At 39.3% G+C, this 24,523-nt stretch overlaps 1 protein-coding gene across 1 annotated transcript in view; it reads left to right on the top strand.

Annotated features, from left to right (window-relative positions):
- Window positions 1-5,690: 5,690 nt before the first annotated feature.
- Window positions 5,691-24,523, top strand: part of TENM1 (teneurin transmembrane protein 1) — a gene marked incomplete at its 5' end in the record, with an annotated part of 98,473 nt that continues 79,640 nt past the window's right edge. The window contains 3 exons of the mRNA XM_009080228.1: window positions 5,691-5,880; window positions 9,484-9,630; window positions 21,183-21,399. Coding sequence (XP_009078476.1) covers window positions 5,691-5,880; window positions 9,484-9,630; window positions 21,183-21,399 — 554 coding nt within the window. The remainder of the gene's footprint in view (window positions 5,881-9,483; window positions 9,631-21,182; window positions 21,400-24,523) is intronic.

Below are 24,523 nucleotides of genomic sequence, written 5' to 3' on the forward strand. Positions count from 1 at the left end.
ATTAAAATCTTCCCTTATCATTACAAATTATAAAATATTTAGCTTTAATTTCCCTTTTCATATCACATAAGTAGGAACTTATTATAAAACACATTTGAAAGAACTCATTGTTGACTTAGGTAATTAAAATGAAGAGTGTGGAGTGAATTTTTAATGCTTTTTAGATTAGCTCAGGAATGATCAACCATTCATCTCCTTCTCAAGAATATGTACAAACAATGCTTCACAGCTCACATTTGCCTTCTTCCAAGAAATTAGTGAGCATTCAGAATTAAGGATGTGTCAGTAAAAATTCAAGACTGAGTTGAACATTTTTAAGTCTCTTATTAATTAGTTTAAGTCTAAGGACTCTGAAATTTAGATTTGATGAAAACTGTATTTGATGAATACTGTATTTGATGAAAGTCTGAGAGAAGCTGCTGAGGTCAGCTGAGGCCAACTGCTGGCACTCGGCCAGCACAATGCTTGCAGTGACTCTGCATGGCTGAGCTTTTTGCAAAATGAAAATTAACTTTCCAGGCCTACAGTTAGAGAAACTTGTTTTGATTTCAAAGTGTACAGGTACAAAAACTGATGCAAGGCCATGAATTACTGTGAATTGTGACTGTTGGTTTCATGGGAACCATGAAGATTTATGTCTCCTAGCCACAGACCATCTTGTAACCCACCTTGTTCCACAAGGTCTGCCTATTGCTCAGGCAGGCAAGCTGGGCAGGTGAGTGCCCACTAAACCATGACAAAGAGGAGTGGGAGAGAAGAGATGGATTTATGTAAACCTACTAGCCTGAACACCAACGTAGTTGAGGAACTTAAGGAATTGTGAGTTTGGCACTGTACATTGTGAGAATGATTGACAATTAACAAAACAGCATAACTAAAGGCTTGTGATGTAATATCCCTAAGCCAAATAATCCAAACTGTACCTTGTCACCTGCCTCCCTTGTTACCTTACATAAGTCACCTCTCCCTTGCTCTTGTTCTTTGCAGTCAGATGATGGCACAGCTTGCGGCACCTCAGCAGGACAGTCTCTGTCCAGGCTGTGTTCTACATCTCCTCCTTTGTCCTGGCTGTGTTGCTTCTTTGATCCTTCAGTGGGCTGATTTAGCTCAGCAAGCTGTCAGGTATTAACCCAGGAAAATAAACTGAATAATTATCCATAATGATCTGAATCAGCTCTCCAGTTTCAGATGCTAAGCTTCAGGAAGGGATCACAGAGTCAGGAGGTGGATGGAGAGAAGAAAGAGTGGAATAGTTGTTTCAGTCAGAGGAGATGTCTTTGGCTGTCTCAACTGCTGCACTGACCCACAGCTCAAAGCCCTGTCAAGGCTGTCCTGACCCTGCTGCATTTTAGAGTGCCTGTAGAACCAACTGCTTTGGAAGGAGGAAGATGCTTGAGTGAGGTGGACAGTTGTGGTATGTCTGACTTGCTGTCCAACTTCACAACTGTCTGAATTTTTACCACATCAGCTTTATTTGAAGCTCTCTACCTATATAAAGTTTTTGTATAATTTCCCATTGCATTTTTTTCTCTGTCCACTCACTGAAGTATCTCATTTTGCCTAGTTTGCTGTAGAAACCCTCTCTTGATACGAACACAAATGCTAATGTGGTTTCCTGCTATGCTGATATTTCCAGGCTTGTTTATCTGCAGGAGGAGCTAAGAAATAGTTTTGCATTTAAAAACAGGACAACTTGAACTGATAATGCTTTTTTTGATCTTAGTTGTTTGAATTAGCTGTGGATTAAAGCTGCATGTTCTACCACAGCATTAATAGGATGACGTTAGGCTTGATTTCCCTTGCTTTGCTTGAGAAGTCTGCGGAGAATCTTGTATTTGCATGGCAGAAGAATACATTATCGTGGTAAACAGCATTTCTGAAGCCTTGTATGAAATCACCAAAAATAATGTAAGTCTCAAGGTTGGCCTCAGTGACAATAAAGTATGAGTTGGCTGAGCAACAGGACAGCTGGGGGGTCTGAGGAAAATGTCTGGTTCAAACAAAGCAATCAGGTTTAATTACATCTGGTGCTTACAAAATTGCATTTGATTTGCATTGAAGAAGATTTAGGTTAAAATTTTTGGGGAAAAAAATGTGTTGCTAGGATGAAAGGCAAGAACTAGGTAAGTTCATTTCAGTATTCCTTTGCTGGAACAGGTTTGACACACACTTTTATTGTAACACTTTGCTGTTACTGATATAGGGTTACTGTGCCCTGACTTGCTGTCAGAAATGAGGTGTGAAAACTGATTAACTAAGCACAGAACAACTAACCTAACATTTCCTGTCACACAAAGCCAGTTTGGGGTCCAGAACTTGCGTTGCTGTGTTGTCTTTCCAAGACAGTGTGGTTGGATAGAGGAAGCCACTGTATTTCAATAGGCAAAAAATAAAGGAACATTTGTTTGTTTGTGTGTGATCTTCTGTGGGAAAATAGAAAGCAAAAAAAGGAGCCTTATGAGTGAAGACTGTATACAGATATGGACTGACCTAGGATAGTTTTTGATGGGATAGGAAGTATCATATCGATAGTTTTTGATGGGATAGGAAGTATCATATCTCTGCTTGATTAAAAATCAGGAGCTTAAATAGTGCTTAAATATTTTATTCCTTGTGTGAGGAGAAAATGAGGAGAAAACAATGGAAAACTGCCAAACATTTTAAGGTCTGTTTAATTTGGGGGTTTTAAAACGGGAACATGTGCAAGATCTATCTATATCCCTATGGCAGGGATGTACCTACATTGCCTTCAGCTCCGTGCTGCTATTTCTTTTGTTTGTTGGAGGATGAGTTTGTCATGATTAGATTCTGCAGGGTAGACAGACGGGTGAGGCAGCCATGCATGTGTGTGTGTGGGAGTGTGTTCAAGGTTTTCCACAGCTGGTTCTTTGGTCTATTTGCAGACAAAGTTATAGGAGCTGCTAAAGCTACTGGCAGGATTGGAGGCTCTATGTATGGCTTTGTTTCCCCACTTCAGCTGTTGCTGCTTCTGTATACCAATGCCTACGATCTTCCCTGAAGTTTTGGGATCAGTTGAATTAATCCAGTCCCACAACTGCAAACAACTGTGTCAAAAAACCCATCAGCTCCACTCACCTCAGCATATTGTAAACTATGGAGTATTTCTTAATATCCTCTTAAAAATCTTTGCCACTTACAGTAAAATACCAAAAGCAGTAATTATAATGAACTAGAGGGAGATCAGGAGAGATCAAAGGCATCCCTCTAGAAGCCTAAATCCTTGAAGTAGCAGGTAATTTGTTAGATTTAATTCTCAGGAGTTAGCCCATGCCCCAAGCTGTAAAGATAGGTTAAAATAATACCAATGGTTCTCTGCTAGTCTGGCCTGAGGGTGATTCTTTTGTGATCTGGTGGGGTCAGCTTACTTTTTGATCATAAGAGCAAGTATTTGGACAACTTCAGTACCAATGGAATAACAGAGCAAGTCCCCCTGTAGTCCTCTGGGTGATCTCCCAGGTTTCCAAGGAACAAATAAATAACAAAGCAAAAAAGCCAAGACAAATTATGCCGCAAGGGGGAAGAAATCCTTCCAAGTATCTGCAGACAGGCAGTTCAAGGCATGAAGCATTAGATTAATACATGATCAGCAGGCAGCAATCAAGACTTTCTAAGGGATAATGCCACAGACTCAGCACAGTTTTTTCGTTTGACTATAGCAGAGCAGTCTCTTACCTTGTCTTAAATACTCTTTTACAAGCATATCATAGAATCATATCATCAGATAATTATTTTTTATCTTGTTCTCAGGTATAACAAAACTCCCTATCTGAACAGTAAATGTAATTACTTTTTATGTAGCTGATTTTGACTTCCTCAGGACAGTACTTCACAGTTGCTTTTGCTGAATTTTATCTGAAGTTCTTTACCATGCCTTCTGCTTGTGAATTTGACTATGTTCTTGCAGTTTGTCACTCACTGATCCATTTGATTGCGCTCTGCGCCATCACCCTGTCTATTTACAAAAATAAGGAGTAAACTCTAACTCAAGACAGAGCCTGGCATGTCTGCGATGTCACTGTGCTGTTCCATTTCTGTGCTGCTTTTTTCTTTGTGTTAAAATGATTGGAATGGATAAGATTTCAATTTAAACTTTAAAAACTTCTCTTGGTATGTAAGTGACAGTATTTGTCACTACAAATGCTTTTGAGAATGTTTATATACAATAGTTCCAAGATTTAAATGATCATTGTTTAAAATCTGTCAAGAGAAAAAGTCTTGCCACAACTAAATATGTAGCACTGACATTTGGAATCAGAGCAGACACAAGTATTTGGCTTTTACTTGAAGTGCTATCAGCTGCTTTCCGGGAGGAAGAATGAGGAGACATTTCTGTAGCAGGTTAATTGCAGGATAACAAGCAAATTCTGTCTCTTTACACTAATTAATCTAAATAAATTCAAACTACATGAAATCTTTCTATAATGAAGCCATTCTTTTCACAAAACAACTTTAGTCTGAGTGGAAGCAGAATTGCAATTGGCATATGGTGACATATTGAAACAATTCAGAACCTTAATTCCACTTCATGATCAGAGCTGCTCTACAGTGCCCAGGTAGAGAAATTCTTCTGAGGGCAATGAAGGAAGTACTCCTGTCTTCCCAAAACAGCTTTCTTGCTTTCTTAGCAAAAGTCAGGAAGAAAAAAAAGTTTGAATCCTTGAAAGTTATTTTGGAACTAGGCAGATCCAAATGGCCTGTAAGTTGTGTAAAGTTGTATGCTGCCCTCAGAGTAGTGTGCTTGCTTTGCCTCTTTCTGGTGGCTCTATTGTCACTACAAACATCTGACTATCTCAAAGACTGGTTTGATTGTATGTATTTTATGTGCCACTTTATCCTTTGATTCAGCTCACAGTGTTTGAGTTTATAAGAGATTTCAGAATGGAGTCATAGAATCATCAAGGCTGGGTAAAGTTGTATGCTGCCCTCAGAGTAGTGTGCTTGCTTTGCCTCTTTCTGGTGGCTCTATTGTCACTACAAACATCTGACTATCTCAAAGACTGGTTTGATTGTATGTATTTTATGTGCCACTTTATCCTTTGATTCAGCTCACAGTGTTTGAGTTTATAAGAGATTTCAGAATGGAGTCATAGAATCATCAAGGCTGGAGGAGACGAGACCATTGAGCCTCGTTGCTCTTCACTGGACTGGCTCCAGTGCCTCAATGTCTTTTTTTTAGTGGAGGCCCAAAACTGAGCAGAATACTCGAGGTGTGGCCTCACCAATGCTGAGTACAGGGGGATGATCACTGCCCTAGTCCTCATGGTCACACTAGTTTTGATATAGCCCAAAATGCCATTGGCTTTCTTGGCCACCTGTGTACATTCGTACTGAGCTGCTCTCCACCAGCTCTCCCAAGTCTCTTTCTGACGAAAGCCAGAAGCAGTTATCAGTCAAAAGATACAGACTTTTTTTGTGTCACTGTTTGTCTGTTTTAGACTGTTACTCTATTACTCTACCATCTGCAAAACCATCATTTGTAGTCCCCACCCCAAACAAATAAATGATCTGGCAAGTAACTGCTAAAGAAGGAGGCAGCCAGATTGCCTGAGGTCTGTACTAGGTGTTGAAATCCCATATTTGATCCTCTTGATGAGTGATATTAGTGCAGAAGTGATTTAGTATTGGTGCAATAAACTGCTGTTTCACATGGTGTATTTTTGTTATCCTGTGCAGAGCTATGTACCCTGGACTGTGGCAGTCACGGTGTCTGTTCCAGAGGGATATGCCAGTGTGAAGAGGGCTGGGTGGGACCAACCTGTGAAGAACGTACCTGCCACTCTCACTGTGCCGAGCACGGGCAGTGCAAGGACGGGAAGTGTGAATGCAGCCCTGGATGGGAAGGGGACCACTGCACCATTGGTAAGGGTGTTTTGTAGCTTAAGAAATGAAATACATAAAATCTTGACCAGTTCTACACAGATCTGCCATAGCCATCATTCTGATTGAAATCAGTTTGGAAAAACAGAGACCCAGAATCCAGCCAAGTGTAAAAAGGTGCCTCTGCACCCTGCTTGTCCCACAGCATAGCAGCTTGGTGCAGCTTTATATATGGAGGAAATAGCATAAATTAATTAATTAAAAATTAAAAAAACACAGACACAAAGGAAAGGTATCTCTGTCCTAACATGTCTTTGCATTGTGTTCTTAAATGAACTTTGAAGTCAGGAAGGAAAAAAGGGTTTAAGAAATAGAAGGTCTTAGGGGACAAAGCAATTATTTAGCTTAAGTAATTCTTGCATTAAATCTCTTGCCTTTCTGTTTGAGGATTTACATATTTTACGTATTACTAAAGGTGTTTTTTCTGTAGCTGGCTCCTAACAATATTCCTAATAAGGTAAAGCTTTCAGATCTTTTTTGAAGTCATTAGTCTACTATACAAATGTAATAGCTATATTTTTAATAAAATGCAATAGATTTTTGCAAAGACTAATAGTGTTTCTCCCTAAAATGTCCTAAAGCAAGATTATTCATAAGCAGTTTTTTTGTTTTTAATAGCACAGTATCTAATTTTCAGAGAGAAGCAGCATAAGCTCTCATGCTTGTTTCTTGAAAAAAATCTAGAATGTGTTGTCTTTATCTTGATCATTTTAAGATAATTCATTCCCTGGCATTAGAATTTGCTAGATCAGAATTGTTAAATCAAGAATTAGGTTTGTGAAGGAGGAACAGCCTCATTTTCTAAAGATTGTTTAGAGCAAATCTGGAGAAGGACCAAAATGCTTAAAAAGATAAGTAGACCTGCTCTAAACCGGCACATCGTGGACAGTGCCAGGTGTGGCCCCAGCCCCTCTGCATGCTTGTCATCAAATGGAGAATGATCACAAATGCAATGTGCTTTGGTCAGAATTAGGTTTGTGAAGGAGGAACAGCCTCATTTTCTAAAGATTGTTTAGAGCAAATCTGGAGAAGGACCAAAATGCTTAAAAAGATAAGTAGACCTGCTCTAAACCGGCACATCGTGGACAGTGCCAGGTGTGGCCCCAGCCCCTCTGCATGCTTGTCATCAAATGGAGAATGATCACAAATGCAATGTGCTTTGGTCTGGTCACCTTTATGTCTAACCCACAGGTGACAATCCATAAGCAAATGGTGACTGTATTTTCATTTGGGTACAGAAGTTTGATCCATCTCAGTTTTGTTCTTTTCTTTTTTAAGCTCACTACTTAGATGCTGTTCAAGGTAAGTTTTTCATGTCAGCATTGCAAAAAAAATTGATGAAAATATACAAAAGTATTGGGAATGTTTTGTGTTACCCCTTTTGTCTGAGCTTCTGTACTGCTAAATTCCCAGAATAGATAACACATTTGTTTATGGAGATTATACATATATATAAACACATGGAGCAGAAAATGCAGTTTTTAGCAAATAATATGCTCAAATCATTTGCAAATTTGCAGCAATGTAAGCATGTTTTACGTGGCCATCTGATGTGCTGTGTTAGGCAAATCCATTTTTTGCTCTTGCTTACCATCTCAAAGTAATGCCAGAGCTGTGGACTTGCTCAAAAAGCTTGTGTTGATACCGTCTCCATGAGAACAAAAATTTTTTTTCTTTTTTTTTTTCTCATTTATGCTTGAAGTAAATATCTTTTGATAGAGAAGTACACTTTTTTTAAAAGCTGCTGTGCCAGATGTGATCTAGTTCTCTTCAAATCATTTGATACAAGAGTTAAATTTTATGTTGCTTTGTGTCTGGTGCTGTTCATTTGATTCTCATGCCTTGCCTCAGGTCCTGCTTATTCATGTCAGCACAAGTACCTTCCTGGAGTCTGACAGCAGTCCCTCAGCCTGCTGAGCAGTGATGCACAGTGCCCCTTCCAAAAATGCTGCTAGCTGAAATATCAAACTAACCAATATTGCAGAAAGACCTGAGTGCTTATTTTGTATTTCTTATTTTATTTCTTCAGAACTAGGTAATGATAAAAGCATGTAGGTATTCATTTGATTACATTTATAGACATAGAGGATAACCACACACAGCAGCAAAATATAATAATGTACAAGAAATTAATTAACTCAGCAGGGCAGTGATTCAAAGTGGAAAAACATCCCCATTACCCAGAACAGCTCTCACATCCTGTCCTTTCCCCCAACTCCCCCAAAGAGGCAAATAATTGGCTTTACTGTATATTTGGTGGTTGCCAACTTCATGCTGTTTTAGAGCAGTATCTTCCAGAATTCCACTGTGAGAAAATGGTGCCATCCGTCGCCACCTCTTCTGAGCATGAGGGTCAGACTCTCCGATCCCCCTGTTTGCAGATGTGATTGATAAACTGTGCTGAGGGTGTGAAGGAGAGAGGTTGTGTGTCTCATGTCAAGTTTCCTGGAAGTGTGCTGCATATGGGGCTGTAAGTCACAACCTGATGGACCAGACTCTCCAATCGGCTCCTGCAAAATCCATCCAGAGCATCTTGGGGCTGTCAAACACAGATGCAGGCTGAGGCTTCTAGTTTCTACCTTAAAACAAAGTTCTCTCTGATGATACCTACATGTTGATGTTCAGTATCAAGGGCAGAAGGGCATTCAGATACTGTATGTCCATGATGGCAAAAGAGAAAGTATCCTCTTAGAAGGGATGCCACTTGCACTGTTAAGCTTATTGCCAAGCTTTATCCATTGTCCTTTGGCTCCATGTGTGACATGGTGAAGATTTGACAAATGTCTGAGCTGGCACTTCACTATGCAAGCAGATGGGCATGAGTGTACACATCCAAGAGACCATTCCTCTCTCACTCTTACAGGCAAGAAATCTAGCTGTGAATGTCCAAATTACTGTTGATTCAGAGCTTGCAAGTATATAATCCAGAGGATGCTACAGTCCTTGTTCCAGTTTTGATCTAGAATTAAAGGGCACGTGTTGGTTGTATTTTATTCATTATGGAAGAAAGTAGAATGGGACACTGGAAGAAATGCTCCCTCAATTGCCTTCTGTGGAAAGAGTTATGTTGTAGCATAAATCAAATTGGCTTTTTCTCAGTCAGATGAGTATTTATGAACAGAATAAAAAGGTCACCTCCACTCCCTGCAATGTGTCGGACTATGTCCACAAACGCCTGTTTGTCATTTAGACAATATTTTCCATGTATATCTTCGATATAAATCTTGATTATGTATATTACTTCCTTTGTGAGCTGCAGCTTATTTTTCAATATGTAGAGAAAGAGGTGGACATGGCAGACTTTATAACTTACAACTTCACACACTTTTTTCCTGCACATAAAATACTGCACACTAAAAAAATAATCCTCACTGAGAACTTACTTTTGGGCAAGCAAAGTGAAGAACCAGGATGGGGATTTTTCCATGTTTGACCAAAAATATAAATGGCATGCACAGCAGCTGTGATCATTTGAAGACAGCAAGTATTGTATTAGATGAAGGAACGTTAACGAATAATTGCAACTGTAAAGTAAGATCAGAAATTCCTTCATGAAGGCTTATCTTTTCACATTTTCTCTTCTAGATGGTTGCCCAGGTCTCTGTTATGGAAATGGGAGGTGCACTCTTGATCAAAATGGATGGCACTGTGTTTGTCAAGTGGGCTGGAGTGGCTCGGGATGTAATGTTGTCATGGAAATGGTGTGTGGAGACAACCTGGACAATGATGGAGGTAAGATACATAATTCATGTGTCTCTGTTTATTTGTCACATCCTTGACTGTCATTTGAATCTATAGTTTCGGTATATGTTTTCCTTTTCATCACAAAATGTCAATGTTTGTCTGTTTGCTCAAGACAGTTGTTCCGCTGACTTCATCTGAAGCAGCACAGTGAGGGAACAGACCCTTCTGCTAGATGCTGCTCGAGGCAGAAAGTATCTGTGTGCCATATCTATCATCCCAGTACTTGATCTTTTCTTACAAAAAGCAAGCAAAGCGAAACAAAAGTGTAACAAGTAATTTCTTCTATCTCCTTTCCACTCTTCCTCGTAACTGTCATCTCTCTCAGAAAAGAGAGCCAATGGATACTCAAATGAAAAAAACTTCTGTGTCTGTAAAAATGCATCCAGAGTTTAGTCTGATGTTAATATTAATTTAATATATTTTCAAACATAAAGCATACATTTAGAGTTGCTTTTTTTAACATTAGTCTCTCTTAATATTTCCACTGAAACACAGCACAGTTCTTGCAATTTTCTGGACCTACATTTGAAGCACTGTTGAGGAAGCCAGTGTAGAAAGTATGCAGAAAAGTAATGTTGGAAAGTACCATAAACAGAGCCCTGTGCTAATCATTCACTGTTCTCCATTAGTTGAACCAGGGTATTCAGCACTAGATGTTCCCTATGTCAGACCTCTGTAGTCTTGATTCATTCTCAGGCTGTGTAAGTTTTAGGTTTGCTGGGAAAAAACAGTTCTTTCATAAGTTAGTCTCTTCCTCCTTTGCAGTAGTTCATTCTAATACACAAGATGGAGCATTTTTTTCAGAAAAAAACATCCAGACTCTATTTCAAACTTACCAGTGGGAGAGAAGCCACATTCCTCACTGGTTGTTCTCAAAGTTCATTATTTTTCCTGCTTTAGGAATACTAATTTCCTGAACAGTCAAGGCCTATTGCTTTTCTCTCATTTAATTGCTACCAGCCTTTACAGTGTGCTTGCCCCCATACTCAGAGCCATGCAGCTTTCTCATTCAAACAGTAAATTCAGGGCCAGGTTGGATGGGGCTTTGAGAAACCTGGTCTAGTGGAAGGTGTCCCTGCCCATGGCAGGGGGTTGGAACGGGATGATCTTTAAGGTCATTTTGAATCCAAATCATTCTATGATTCTATGCTCTGCCCCAAGCACAGTTACTTTTTTTTCCTTATATTGTACACTGAGATGTATTGATATATATATTCTCTTACTGTGTGACACTTAGACTATTTCGGTGTCCTGGGTGAGATCTCATACCCAACTGTAGGGGCAAACCTGGGTATTATGATTGTCTCTATTCTTCTAGGTCATTGATAAATTAAGCTTGATGTAGATCCAAGAGCTGAGGTCACTGTGGGACCTCAATAGAAACATTCTGACTCAGTGATGATTCCTCATTTACAGATATATTTTGAGACCTTCTGATTTTGTATCCTGTGGGCTCTAAGATCCTGCTGGCCTTTGGCAAGGGCTTCCTTGATTCTGAATGCCATTCAAATTGCCTTCTTCCTCTCTTATTCTTCCTTTTCCACCTTATTTCCAAGAGGTCCAACAACCGTCTCTGTGCCCAGTGTCTCTGATCTCCTACGCTGGTGTGTATCCCTGTCACACAAGGTCCCACAGCTGGCATTGCTGCCCCCCTGTGCTTTCCCATCTGTCAGTGCGCTCCCCTGCTGTCCAAGCTACTGACTCACTCTCCTGTGCTCTTAAATCTGTCCAGTAAAACCCTGTTTAGCCTGTAATGTATGTAAAGCATTTTCTGATACACGCTATGAACTGGCTTTGTATAAACTGCCCTGTATTGTGATTTTGGGTGCTTTATACTCTGCAATAATGGTGAGTTATTGGAAGAGCTGGCAGTTTTTACTCTAAATCTCCTTGAATTTGTCAGTTTAAGGCAGACACTTAACATCATTTCACTGCAGATTTTAAAAGCAATTTTCTTTTTCCTTTTTAATGGCAACATAACATGGACTAGGACAGCTCTGTTGACATTACAATTAGAGATAAGTGCAGAGAGAAATATTTAGTTATTCTGACTCCTACAGATGGGCTAAATGTAATTAAGTTTCCTTCGCAATCAATTTTGTATAAGAAAAGAAAATTATATCTACATATTAAAACCACTCCTCTTTATATATATGTTCATAGGACCTGATTTGGCATAATTATAAATCCGAAAAATTCCCCCAAGTCATTGGAGTTATACCAGTGTTAGGCTAATACAAAATCAGAAGCTGATTCCTACTGATTCAGGGTTTGTATACCAACACAGCAATAAAAACAAATTGGGAAGGAGACATGACATTACCTGTTAAGTCCTGTTTGCTGGAGGTAGCCTTAGACTATGAGAATATTATGGTGACATAACAAGTTTCCATCTATCAAGCTACATAACTGGATTAGGTTCATAAAAATGGAGGCTATTAGCATTTTGGCCTGCAGTTGTGGTGAGTTAAGAGCATGTACTCAGTTGAGTTACAAAATGCAGCTGACAGGTAGTAACTTCCTAAGCCATTAGGATGTGATCATATTCGGACAGTGACACAAAGCCCAAGAGATCATGCTCTGTAGCTAATTTAGTGCCCTTGTATTTCCAAATCATGGGATTCTCATCTAGCAAAGGTCTTAATCATTCCAATTGTGTTTAAATCAAACATTTATATCTCAGTCCTTAGGAGTTCTATTGTCCTTCAAGTGCATTAGGAGGAAGTCACAACCAAAGAACAAAGCTGTAGTAAAGTTGAACAATTATTATTTCAAACGAGCTCTAAATTTTAGGACAAGGCAGAAAGATAATTTTGCATAGTTTTCAGTTGATTCATTATATGGTGCCTTCAGCAACTGAAAAACTGAGATATTTTAATCATTTGAAGCTACACTCAAATACATGGTAGAAAAAAACATGTTAGAAAATTTTATTAGCCCCAACCGTAAGAATTGAATAATGTAGTTTATTTGGCATAAGCAAGTGTTAGTGTTATTGTTTGGCCTGTATTAAGAGCACGAAAGCTTTATGAGGGGGGAAATCTTGGATGCATTTGTTAAGGACTGATATGTTAGTATGAAGAAAAGTCACAAGCATATTCACAGAAATACTGGTCCCACAGCCACTGAAACACTGAGTTCCCATCAGCACACTTACCCGTGGTGGTAAGGTCAAACATGTGTGGAACTATTTTCCTGAGCAGGGAGAGTACAATTTCTTTTAGAGCCCCTTTAGGATTTGCTGCACTTGTACCCTGGCTGTACCATAACTGCCTTTCCCATTCCAGCTCATAACTCTCTGTTAGCTTTTTCCTGCTTGCAGACTTAAGGGCATGTTTACCTGTTCAAATATCACTACAAATATCATTGAAAAGGTCTCAGCATTATAACAGATGCACGATGGCATGGTTTGCACTTGCTCTCGTGGAGTACATCTGCAGTCTGTTAGCAATGCGATGTCCATTAAAAAATGCCAAGAAGTCAAGCAGATGTCCTTTGCAGTGGGGCCTTTCCCTCACCACAGTTTTCCTCAGCATCACATTGTTCCCCATTTCTTTCTCCAGTTCTTTCACTGTCACAGCTGACATGATCTCTGTTTATAAGATGGCCATTCAGTTCATCTGAGCAGGTGACTTTCTTCTGTCCTGCCATTAATTTAGACACATTGGAAGCTTCAGTAGCTCCAGAAGATTCCTTGAAAGCTCTGCAGAGCTCTGTGCAGGCGAGTGCCTGTGTCCTGGGCACAGGAGGCAGAGCACACTGCCATAACATGGGACACGGGGCACTTAGCACCAGCTTGTGGGTCACCTCCCACTCTGCCAAGCCACAATGTGCCTGCTCTTTGGACATATATTTACCCTGCTGCTGCACATGCAGGTCTTTGTCTTAAGCTGAAAGTTGAAGCCTGTCACTCCCATTAATTTCTTTGATACGAATCTCTCTTTTAAATTTGCCTGCATCTCTTTTTATCATTTTTGTTTCATGAATCAATCTTGCCTGTTTGTTTTTAAGGAAAATAGCATTTACTACAAGCTTTGAATTCTCTTCCAAATATCCTTTCAGTCACTTCAGACAGTTATTGTAGCTTTCTCCAAGCTTTTCGAAGCACAAGGAAATATATGACTCAGCATAGCCTTGGGTTGATAACCAGTGCTGCTAAAATATTGATGTATTTCTGACCCATCCATTGGCATTTTAATAACCTATCCATCACCAAGATATTGAGTCCATATATAAGTAATATGCTATTATTACACAATATAAATAACACTGATGGGAATGGTTTTCATTGTTGCTGAGCAGCGAGGACTCCCTGGGGATACTTACAGTTTCTGAAAACCCTGATATATTTGTATTTTCCTGCATGTGGAAGGCCACACACCACTGGTACTCAGTGGATAAAATGCTTGAAGCCTTTCCACAGGCACATTGGTGGGTTTCCTTATACAAACATCAGTGCTCCCCAGTTAACAGCCTGACTGTCTGCTGCATGCTATGTATTATGGCTAAAATTTGGGAATTTTGAAATAATGAATATGAATAAGCATTAGAGACTCATGACAGTTGCTGCTGCTGCTGCTTAGTCTCTTCTGAAGTTACTCTTTGATTCCATTTGCTTAGATTCCTGGCAACCCTAATTAGACTGAACTGAGCCTGTGGTGAAACAAGTCAGCACAAGCAATGTTTAATGCATATTTGAAACCTGTACAAGAGAGAAAGTAAATGTGAGTTGAAGACTCCCATGGCTTTTTTTTTTTTTACAAACAATACTAGTATTGAACAACTGATCACACAAATGTACCAAAAAGCTCAAATCCTTCAAGCGTTGAGAGTCATGGTGTTTAGTCTTTTAAGTTGTACTGCATAGGAGTTCAGAGAATGATATCTGCTTACTGCAAGGAGAAACTTGCAGCAAGCAAGGGGTTTTTTATTTCACAAGTATTTTTTGCTTTCTGTGAAAGTGTTCTGGACACAGATCTCACAGCTTCATTGCTGGCTTGTGCTCACTGGGATCAGTATAGAGGGAGCAGGAGTGCACTGACACACACCGTTCCGAGTTGCTCTGCAGCAGTGAAAATGAAGGTCATTGGTATTCACAGAATTATAGAATATCCTGAGTTGGAAGGGACCCACAAAGAGCATGAAAGTGCAGCTCCTGGCCCTGCACAAGACAGCCCCAAAAATCACATCATGTGCTTAAGAGCATTATCCAAACACTTCTTGAGCTCTGGCAGGCTTGGTGCTGTGACCACTGCCCTAGGGAGCTGTTCAGTGTCCAAACACCCTCTGGGTGAAGAACGTTTTCCTAATATCTGACCTAAACCTCCCCGGGCACAGTTTCATGCCATTCCCCTGGATTCTGTCACTGGTCACCAGAGAGAAGACATCAGCTCATGAGGAAGTTGGAGGCTGCAATGAGGTTTCCCCTCAGTCTCCGAACAAGCCAAGTGACCTCAGCTGCTCCTCATATGGCTTTGCCTTGCCTCAAGTCACCATCTTTGTAGCTCTCCTTTGAATGTTTTCTAATAGCTTTATATCTTTCTTAAATTGTGGTGCCCAAACTAAGTACAGTATATTGCTTAGAGATGGATTTGATTTTCATGTCACTGAGCAAGTATATTATTAGTATGTGTGCTTGTGAACATGTCTGCATATATGTGCTTGCATGCACCATATAAGCATCTACACCACTTCTCATAGTATTCTGGGTTTGGTATTACCATAAAACTTCAAACTTATTAGTTTACATTAAACTACTAGTTAACTTCAGCAGTGTCTTCTCCATGTGTGACAAAAGCTTGAAAGGGTGAGAACTTTGTTCATTTAATGAATGTTTAAGCAGAAGACTAGCAATTTTAAGTATTATTGCTAACTATTTACATTTTGCTTGCCAGAACCTAATGATAGTGGGTGGTTTATTAAAATAACTAACACAGCAACATGAGAGGTAGAGTCTGACTGAATTTGTAATTTTCATAGCCAGTTAATAAAGTGTCTCAGTAGTTTAATACAAAAGAAGCCACTGTGTAAGTTATTGTGTGCTGCACCAGTGAGCTGTGGAAGCTACCACTGCCCAAATTAGACCTAGTTTGTTCTTTGCTTGCCTTACCAGTGTCCCCATGCAGTGCCTCTTGGCTGTCCTTGGGTGTTCCTGAAATTGTAGATAGACAGTTTGTAGTAATTGTAAACACAGATCCATTTTCAGCAACATGAGTTATTGTGATATTCCCATATTTGCAGTCATGAATTGCAAGTAATTCAATGGTAGATGAGAAGAATAGAGATGCTGGTATTTGAAAAGTAGCTGACATAGAGCTGTTCATATCAGGCACAAAATATGTGACTTGTTTCATGTTCTTGCAGTTAGCTTATAGCCTACAAAATGCCTTTTTACCTAACTGTTATTTTATTTTAATGAGGATTTAATATAGATGTTATGCAGTGTATGGAGAGCTCAAATACAAAACATACAAAATGCACTCACTGTACAGCATTTGCCCAAACATGGCAGGTACAGAATACATTGCTGCAAAGTAAACAGTGGAAAGGTGGGTCCATAGCCACAGCTCCATTGCCAGTTTGTGTGACTGCTGAAGGTGATCATCCCTGTAGAAGAGACATTGCTGCATAATATGTGCATTAGAGAATGTGCTGTACCAAGCACAACCTGAGCCTTCCATGACTGCAGTAGAAACATAGCTGAGGGGGAAATTTCACAACACTTGGAGAGTCTTTCCATCATATTGAATAAGAAAAATATATATATAAATGTATAAGCAAGAAAACATATTTGGTTGATGGAAAACATTGTGTGATTCCATTGAAGCAAAGTCCTGACACAATAAATATTAATATAGTTCCTTATAGAAAGCTTCCTGAAAAAACCTATTCCTCAGAAAAGAAATGGGAAAAATCTTGTCCAAATTCTGTGTTCTATTGCAATGCAGATAGGATTGATGCGACTGAAAACAAAGCAGCTTGTTCTGGCATGCTCTGCCTTTTCTTTGAGGTTGCTTAAATTATTTAAGAGTGCTATGAAGTGCTTTTCATCCTCAAGTCAATCTCTGTAAATTCTACCTTAGCAGGAATATTAAAAATATTTTAATTGTCTAATTCATTTACAAAACAAAAAGTCCCACTTCATCATTATCCCATGCAAAGCAAGGTACCTGGAAGATGTGAAAACATCATCTCAGACTCATCAAAATATGAATCACTGTATTATATAATCTGTAGTGCACCATGAAGGTGCCTGACTGTCTTTTCTATAAAATAAATAAAAAAATGCTAATAGCAAACCAAGATCATTTACACCTCTGTAATGCATTTTAGTCTGCACCTATGCTGTGATGCACTTTGGGGTAATTGACAATAAAAACTTCAGTGTACAGGCTCCCCTGCTGTATGAATTACAGTTTTTGCTGTTTGTAGTAGTTTGTTCATACTCCTGACTGTGGTCTCCTGAGATTTAAAAGAAACCCTGCTGGTTTATTAGCACAGTGGGTTTTTTTAATAGTTGGTTTCTGATATGAAAATTTAACTAAAATTGACCATTGGTTGAGAACTGACTAATGTATTTGTAGTACTTTCAGGTGAATGTATTGCATGATATAGTTTATAAACAAGATTTATTTGGCTTCTCTGGGTTATTCTCCTGGATTAAAAATCTCATTTCAAATAGGATTTGCTTGTTGAAAATGTTATCCTCACATGCACTTACTAATATGATTTGCATTATCATAAACTGTCTCCATATGTAGCTTGTGATTCTGTACCAGTTTGTTTTACCTGGTTTGTTTTGGTGGATATCATGATGAATTACAGGAGTTTCTTTTGGGGTTTTAGGTTTGGATTTTTTCTTCTTTCAGATTGTCTCACTAAAAACCAAAGCCTCAAATGAGCCTAAAGTGGAACAAAGATTTTGTTTTGGCTTTGGAGCTCATTGCCCGAAAATAGATGTTTTATTCTTTTACATCAGCACAAAGTATGAAAAATATTTTTCAGTTTTATCAAATTTGATCTCTCTTCTAAATTTCATTTGGTTGTTTGGAAAAAAAGATAGAAATTACATTATTCAGACCATTCTAGTTAATAATTCTGAAATACATATATGCAATGGCCTGAGCCAAATATCTGGTGTTAAGAGTCCATGGAGGAACTGGTACTTCTGCACCTCCTGCCTCTGCCCATGGAACATCTTCTCTGAGCCTAGCATCTGTCTTCTGTTTCATTCTACATGGCTGAGGGGGGAGATCGAAATAAACTGTCATCTGATCAATAGAAATATTTTAAAAACAATACAGCATGAGAGAGAGCAAAGCCATAAATGATAATCTGTAGCCTAGAAGACTGCTTCTTTGCATTAACATTGGTACTTTGTGTAGCAATTTCTTTCTCTGATGACTTTTTAGTCTTTTCTCCCAAGGCCATAAGCTGTTCCTGGGGAATCCAGCATTCATACATTCAGGATGCCGTTAGGACACACACCATTCTCACAACGGGTTGTTCAGCTATGCTTCTGGGACTTCACACCCTACTAATGGGAAACCCACCCTCTTGTAGCCCTGGCAGCCTGGAGAGGCAAATGAAGCCAAGTGCAAGTAATTCAAACGAAAAGAACTCCATTAGCAGAACCTGAAAGAGTTTATAAGGCAGTCACTTTGCTGACAAGGAAACTGCAAAAAAAATGATGAAAATTAAGTCTGACTGGAAGGTGGAAAACTGCTTTCCCTTTACTTGGTTTCTTTTAGTGTACAGCCTGAATGCATTGTGTTGTTGCCAGACATGTAAACTCTTGACTGAAGCAGAGGAAAACAAGGACTCTATTAGAAAAAGTGAAGTAGTTAATTGTTAATTTTATAGTTATTTCTTTCCTAAGCAAATTTTCATATTCTAATATTTCCATGACCTTTCACTTGTCTTTCTTACATAAATGAGAGAATCAGGTCATCTCAGTTCCCACATCTAATGGCTTGTTGACAAGGAAAAAAATTAATCAGAATAGCTACTGTGGAATAAATTACTCCAAAATAGCTTCCCCGTGGATACTGTTATTCTGAAATAAGTATGCCTTTTTTCTGATTAGCACTTATTCTGCCAGACCAATATTTGTCAGGTTTCTCAGGTAGACAGCAGTCAGCTTGTAGAAATTAGTACCTTTCAGAAAGTCCCTTGACTCCTTGAACAAGACTTGTCACTGCCATAACCCTTCCACTGGCAGAGCCCAGCCCCAAATGGCCTGGCCACATCAGAGCACTCTGCAGGCATCTTCACCAGTAAAAACCACAGCAAGAGATTTCAATGTCTTTATCGCTTTTGCAAGTCTAGTATAATTGTTTAATATTTATAGTCTTGGATAATCTGCTATTAATTTGATGCTTTACAGTTCACTTATTAAGAGTATAGAGTGTTTCATTCCCTGGACAAAAAAAAGAGGAAACAATAAGAGGAGATTTATTTTTTTTTTGTCTTGAAGTTCCAAGCGTGCTCTTCAGGTTTCAACCCAAAAAGCTCTTTTGTGTTTTTCATCAGAACACACTGAAAACCCCTCTGGTTCATGTTGTGACCTCCTCCATCCTCTTCCTGTGTGCTTTTGTTTAGACTGGAGGCCCCTTATTGTTTCAGCTTACTGATTTCTTAGCAGATTGCAATGGCTTTCTAGGCTTTCCTGAATATAAAGTGACTGCTACACTCAAAGTCAATAAATTCAGCATTGCCCTGTGAAGTTCTTCTCCCACCGCTGGCAAATGCCTGTTGTCTCCAGGATTTGGGGAATGTGGAAAGAACTTAAAGCACATACTGACCTGTAGCCATGCCAGCTTTGCTGGATCCGAGGGTCCAAGATTATTGTTGCTAGCTATCTACAGTTGCCCTTGGCTCATTATCACAAAAACTAGCCTGCTCTATCAGATTTCCCAGCTGCAGCAGGATGGATTTGTTAATGTTTTTCCTTAGTCAAGCAATTACCTTGCTCAAGGTCAGACAAGGATTTTCAGATGGCAGGAAAACCACTTCATTCTATTTGTTTGTTCTGTAGAAGGGCTTTTGCTTTCTTTTCAAAGTGAATATTTTATGCTGCTGTTTGCTGAGCATTCACACAGTACAGTGTGCTCTCTTGAGAAAGGAGCAGAGCTAGCTGAGGGTTGGTCTTGCACCCATTAAAGTCAATGACAAAACTCCAGCAGTGCCCCTGCTAGCACAGCTTGCCCGGAGGAGGTACGGGTTGATAGACTTCAAAGTGTTGATACAAACAGAGCATAGAAAGTCAAAGCATGAAGTGAAAATATCTGACAGTATGTTGATCCTATAGCATTCCAATTTTAACACAAGGGAAATCCATACAGTGATATGATGACTCCACATTTATTCAGAACGACCTTGTTAAAAATACAAAGAGATGTCTATGTTGAAGGATACGACACTTTCATCTCACTTTATATGCATTAGTGTGCTTGTCAGTCCAAGCCAGTTAGCAGCTGCTAAGTCATAAAATGGATGTTGAAGAAGATAGTAGGACATTTTACCATCTCTTATTAAATCTGTTTCTGGTTGAGTATGTAATTTAGGCAATTTGGACATCTAAGCTGCTGATAGAAGCAAATAAATGCCAATAGCCCAATTTTAAGTTTAATTTAGATGCACTTCAGTGCTTCAATTTTCATCATAAGCTTTGGACATTTAAGTAAATTAATTTCACCCACACATGTTGCTGGAAATTTGTCCATGAAGAAGTAGAGATTTTGCAAAAAAAATATGTTATTTCTCTTATTTTTCATACTTGAAAATGAAGGGAGGAGGAATAGCTTTATTTTCACTTTCCAAATTTGCTTTCCTGGTGCAAACGTCCATAGAGAAGACTGTATCTGTCAGGTCACTGGGATAGAGCCTGCATCAAGGTGTGTGTTCATGTATCACCAACTACAGAAGGAGTGTAGTCATTATTATGCCCTTTTTTGATTATTCTAGTATTGCAACTGATAAATGAAAAGTAAACATCCTAAAGCACAAGTAGAACTATTGTAGGGCTTAAAATAGAAGTCAGACATCTGTAACAAGTACCTTTTTTTTGCCTGCTGCAGTGAGGACGCTTATGAGAGTTAGGTAAGATTTCAGACCTCATTAGTGCAGACTGATTAGTGAGTGTATATCCTGCACAGGTGTGGCCACACAGTACTGACAGTAAAGGACTGTTAGTGGTAGTAGCTGCACAGTGTGGATCACACACCCGTTGGACTGACAAGTATTATGTAGTGCCTTTCTTCTGCCTGTCCTGCAGTGAAGACAGTCCTGCTCTTCCCTATTCACTCAGTTTGTAGGTTCTGTTTCTGTCGTGTGAGGATCTGATGAGGTGATACTGTTAATGACTGAGACAAATGCCTCTCTTGGACTAAGCACGTTTTAATGTTTTATTGAATTTGACTGTGTCATAATCAGCATGCCTTCCCATGGATTACATTCCTCCTGTGCTCTCTGGAAGTAAATGTGGCACTTTATTCTCAGAACCACTGAATTTAATGAACTTTCCATTCTTTCCATTTTAGATGGCTTGACAGACTGTGTAGACCCTGACTGCTGTCACCAAAGCAATTGTTACTCAAGTCCTCTCTGCCAGGGTTCGCCTGATCCCCTTGACCTTATTCAACACAGCCAACCACCTTTCTCTCAGCATCCTCCAAGGCTCTTTTATGATCGAATCAGATTCCTTATTGGGAAGGAAAGCACTCATGTAATCCCAGGAGATGTCTCATTTGAGAGCAGGTGAGTTTTCTTTCAGATGAAAGATTTTTCTGAATATTAAATTATTTAACCAGGAGAAAATGGTGATACCTGGGTAGCTGAGAATTCTTCACTGGTGCTCATAAAATACTTAAAAGGATTGCAGACATTAAAGTCCCAACAGCTAAAGATCTTGGTTATCAGATTATAGTTGCTACCTGTCTAGTTCATGAGAGTGTCACAGCAGCAAACTCTACTGCTCTTATTAACAAGAGCATTATTATCTAATTAACAACTCTAGTGCTCTTATTAACTCTGGCTGCCATGGAAGGTAAGCTGTCTCATACTCATAAAATCAGCAGGGGGAAGTTCAGCCCTTCATGCTGTACATACATGTAATGGCAGGATGAAGAAAGACAAGTTGGATTCATATGTGCTTTATTCAGTTACCTTTCTGTCCAGTAGAATTTGACTGGTATTTGCAGTGTAATTAATTTAACATGTGTGACTGACATATAATCCGGCCACCTAATTAACTTCTTTGGTTTTACTACATGTTAATAGACCAGTGTGGAGTTTACCATTTTGTGCTCCAGGTTTCTCTCCAGTCATCATGCAAAGGATAGAGGGATCTCAGATTGTTTGTGAGATTGGCTTTGCCATTTAACAGAAAAAGACTGTGCCATAGGAAAGGGGCACTTACTTGCTCAGAAAACCTGGTAACACATATTTTCTTGAACATTTGAAATATAGGGGCACATAAGTTTTTATGCTGTAGTTCACCTGGGAAGCTATAACTTACATGCTGACAAAGAGATCCACAAATCATCCACATCACCTGACTATTACCCTGTCAACTAGGCCTATGCATTAGATAAACCATGTTCCAGTAATAAGGACATAAGAATTCTTTTTATTTTCACAGTACATAGCACTTAGGTTACAACCTGGATGCAGTTCCATACTGCACACAAATTCCGTGCACTTTCTCTTTGTAACATTAATTTTTAATAAAGTAAATTTGTAAACAGAGTCTTTATTGATCTGAAATACCTAAACATTTAATCACTATTAATAATGTAACAGGATGTTATAAATATGTAGAACAATAAGGCATGAAGATGAACTCTGTGTGAAGCACCCACCTGCCACTGGCAGGCTTCTCAGAGTGCATTGTGCTTATGAACAGTGCTACTGAACTTGGGGCAAGGTCCTTTGCTGACTCTGTGTGCAGTTCAAGCCAAAAGTCACCAGTGAAAGGTTTTCCTCATCAAAATGCCTCACAGTGAGGAGTTTTCAGAGAGGAGGTGAGCACTCAAGTTGCCTGTACAGTGTTCTGTGACACTGCAAATGTTAGCAGCCAGATTGCACATAATCCCATCAACGTGCTTTTATAGATAGAAGGAATTGATCTTTTAAAGCTATCATTGATGGGATTTGACTTGGATTTAAAAGCTTTTTCTGAGTATTTCGTTTCTTTACCCTGATACCTGCCATGCCTTTGAAGAACGAAGAGCAGTGAAGTTCCATGTGGGAGCAGCAGCCCACACTCACCATGGCTTGATATGTCCTGCCGCTAAGGAATCTGGCTTGTACTTTTGTTGGTGCATTGCTCACACCCAGATATCATTTCCTCCCACTATAGAGAAGTGCCTAGTTAGTTTGGTGAGAAGATCGTTGGGATTCAGATGAGGGTGGCTGTATCTTTGGAATCAGGGCTGTGCCTGGAGACTCATACTGTGCCATGTCTCCTGAGTTTTGTCAACAGTAATCTGCCATGCACTGGGCACCCCAGGGGTTCCTCAGTCCACACTTTGCTTGATTCTCAGTCTTCCAGGCTGTTGAAAAATTGCTCATCCATAAGTCAAATATTATTACAAACTGCCAGAATTTTCCTCAAGGATGAGAGATAAGCAGGGTCTCCAAAGGAGGCAATAGCTGAGCTGTGCTGCCTCTGTTCAGAATCTTCCTCTGACATTGTCAATCTGACTGTCATCTAGTGTCTGGTTTTCTCCTGGGAATTAAGATTACTGAAAAAAATAGAGGAAGACAACTGCTGCTACAGTAAAAAACATCAGAAATCTGTGATACAGCCTATCTGGTACAGACCAAAGAGTGCTTGGAGGGGTTTAATCTCCTTTGGGCTGTGCAGAAAGGGTTGTGTCCAGGCAGATGATGTTAACTCATGGCTTCCTGCAATGCCACTGATTTTATAACATTCATGGCTCAACATGAAATATTGGAAGATTGGATGAAATAATGGCATGCAGATTTCAGAGCACTGTCATCCATTCCTACTGGTGCTCCGATTTTGCAAAGCCCTATCTAGCTTTTCTTTTTTTATTATTTCCCTTTACAAGAAACCTCTGAGACCCTTAGCAGGATTAAGGAAGAAACATCTATCCAATGTTTTCAGTCTTCTGATTCAAATGACATTGTGCAGTGTTTTACTGTACCACAGGTCAGTTGAGCTCTAGTATGGGTGATATTTGCATGAATATCACTGTTGATAAAGGCAAAGTGATGTTGATTAGATTTGGGAAAGCTATCAAAAAATGGCAAGGATTAACTCTGTCCTTCAGACTGAAAGTGTTTGGTTTCTGCCATATCCTGGCATTTTCAAACTAATCTGAAATACTAAAACTAGTTGTTTTGACAGCTGCTGAGACATCCATCCTTTTGCATTTGCATCTTGGACTTTAGCTTAGGTCTAATTTTTAAACATTTGACTTCTGCAGTGCAGTCAGGATGTTGCATTGAGTCATGGCTAAATACTATACCAAAAATAATGTTAAGGAGCTAAATGTTTGCAAAGCATATTTTGTTTTTTATTATGTCAAAGCTATGTCATTTGCACTGGATTTTTACAAACTCCCACTTAAACTGTGACATGCTGAAAGGCAGATTAGAGACATTCTGAATAAATGGAAATGTACTTGCTTACATCAGGAATGATTTTGACCTACTACATGTAGCAGGGTGTAGAAGATTATAATGTTTTTTATCAACTTCTGTTCTCAGGAAGATTTTTAGCTTGTTTCTTTGCAGAGTTGTTTTAATGCACGCTGCTGGCAAGCTGTTTGACTCGCTGCAAATTGCCTACAAAAAGGGTCTAGTGTATGGTACTGAATTAATTACCCTTCAAAGGCTGCTTACAGCAACATTG

The sequence above is a fragment of the Acanthisitta chloris genome, unplaced genomic scaffold (assembly GCF_000695815.1).
Source record: "Acanthisitta chloris isolate BGI_N310 unplaced genomic scaffold, ASM69581v1 scaffold13758, whole genome shotgun sequence".
In the NCBI taxonomy this organism is placed as follows: Eukaryota; Metazoa; Chordata; class Aves; order Passeriformes; family Acanthisittidae; genus Acanthisitta; species Acanthisitta chloris.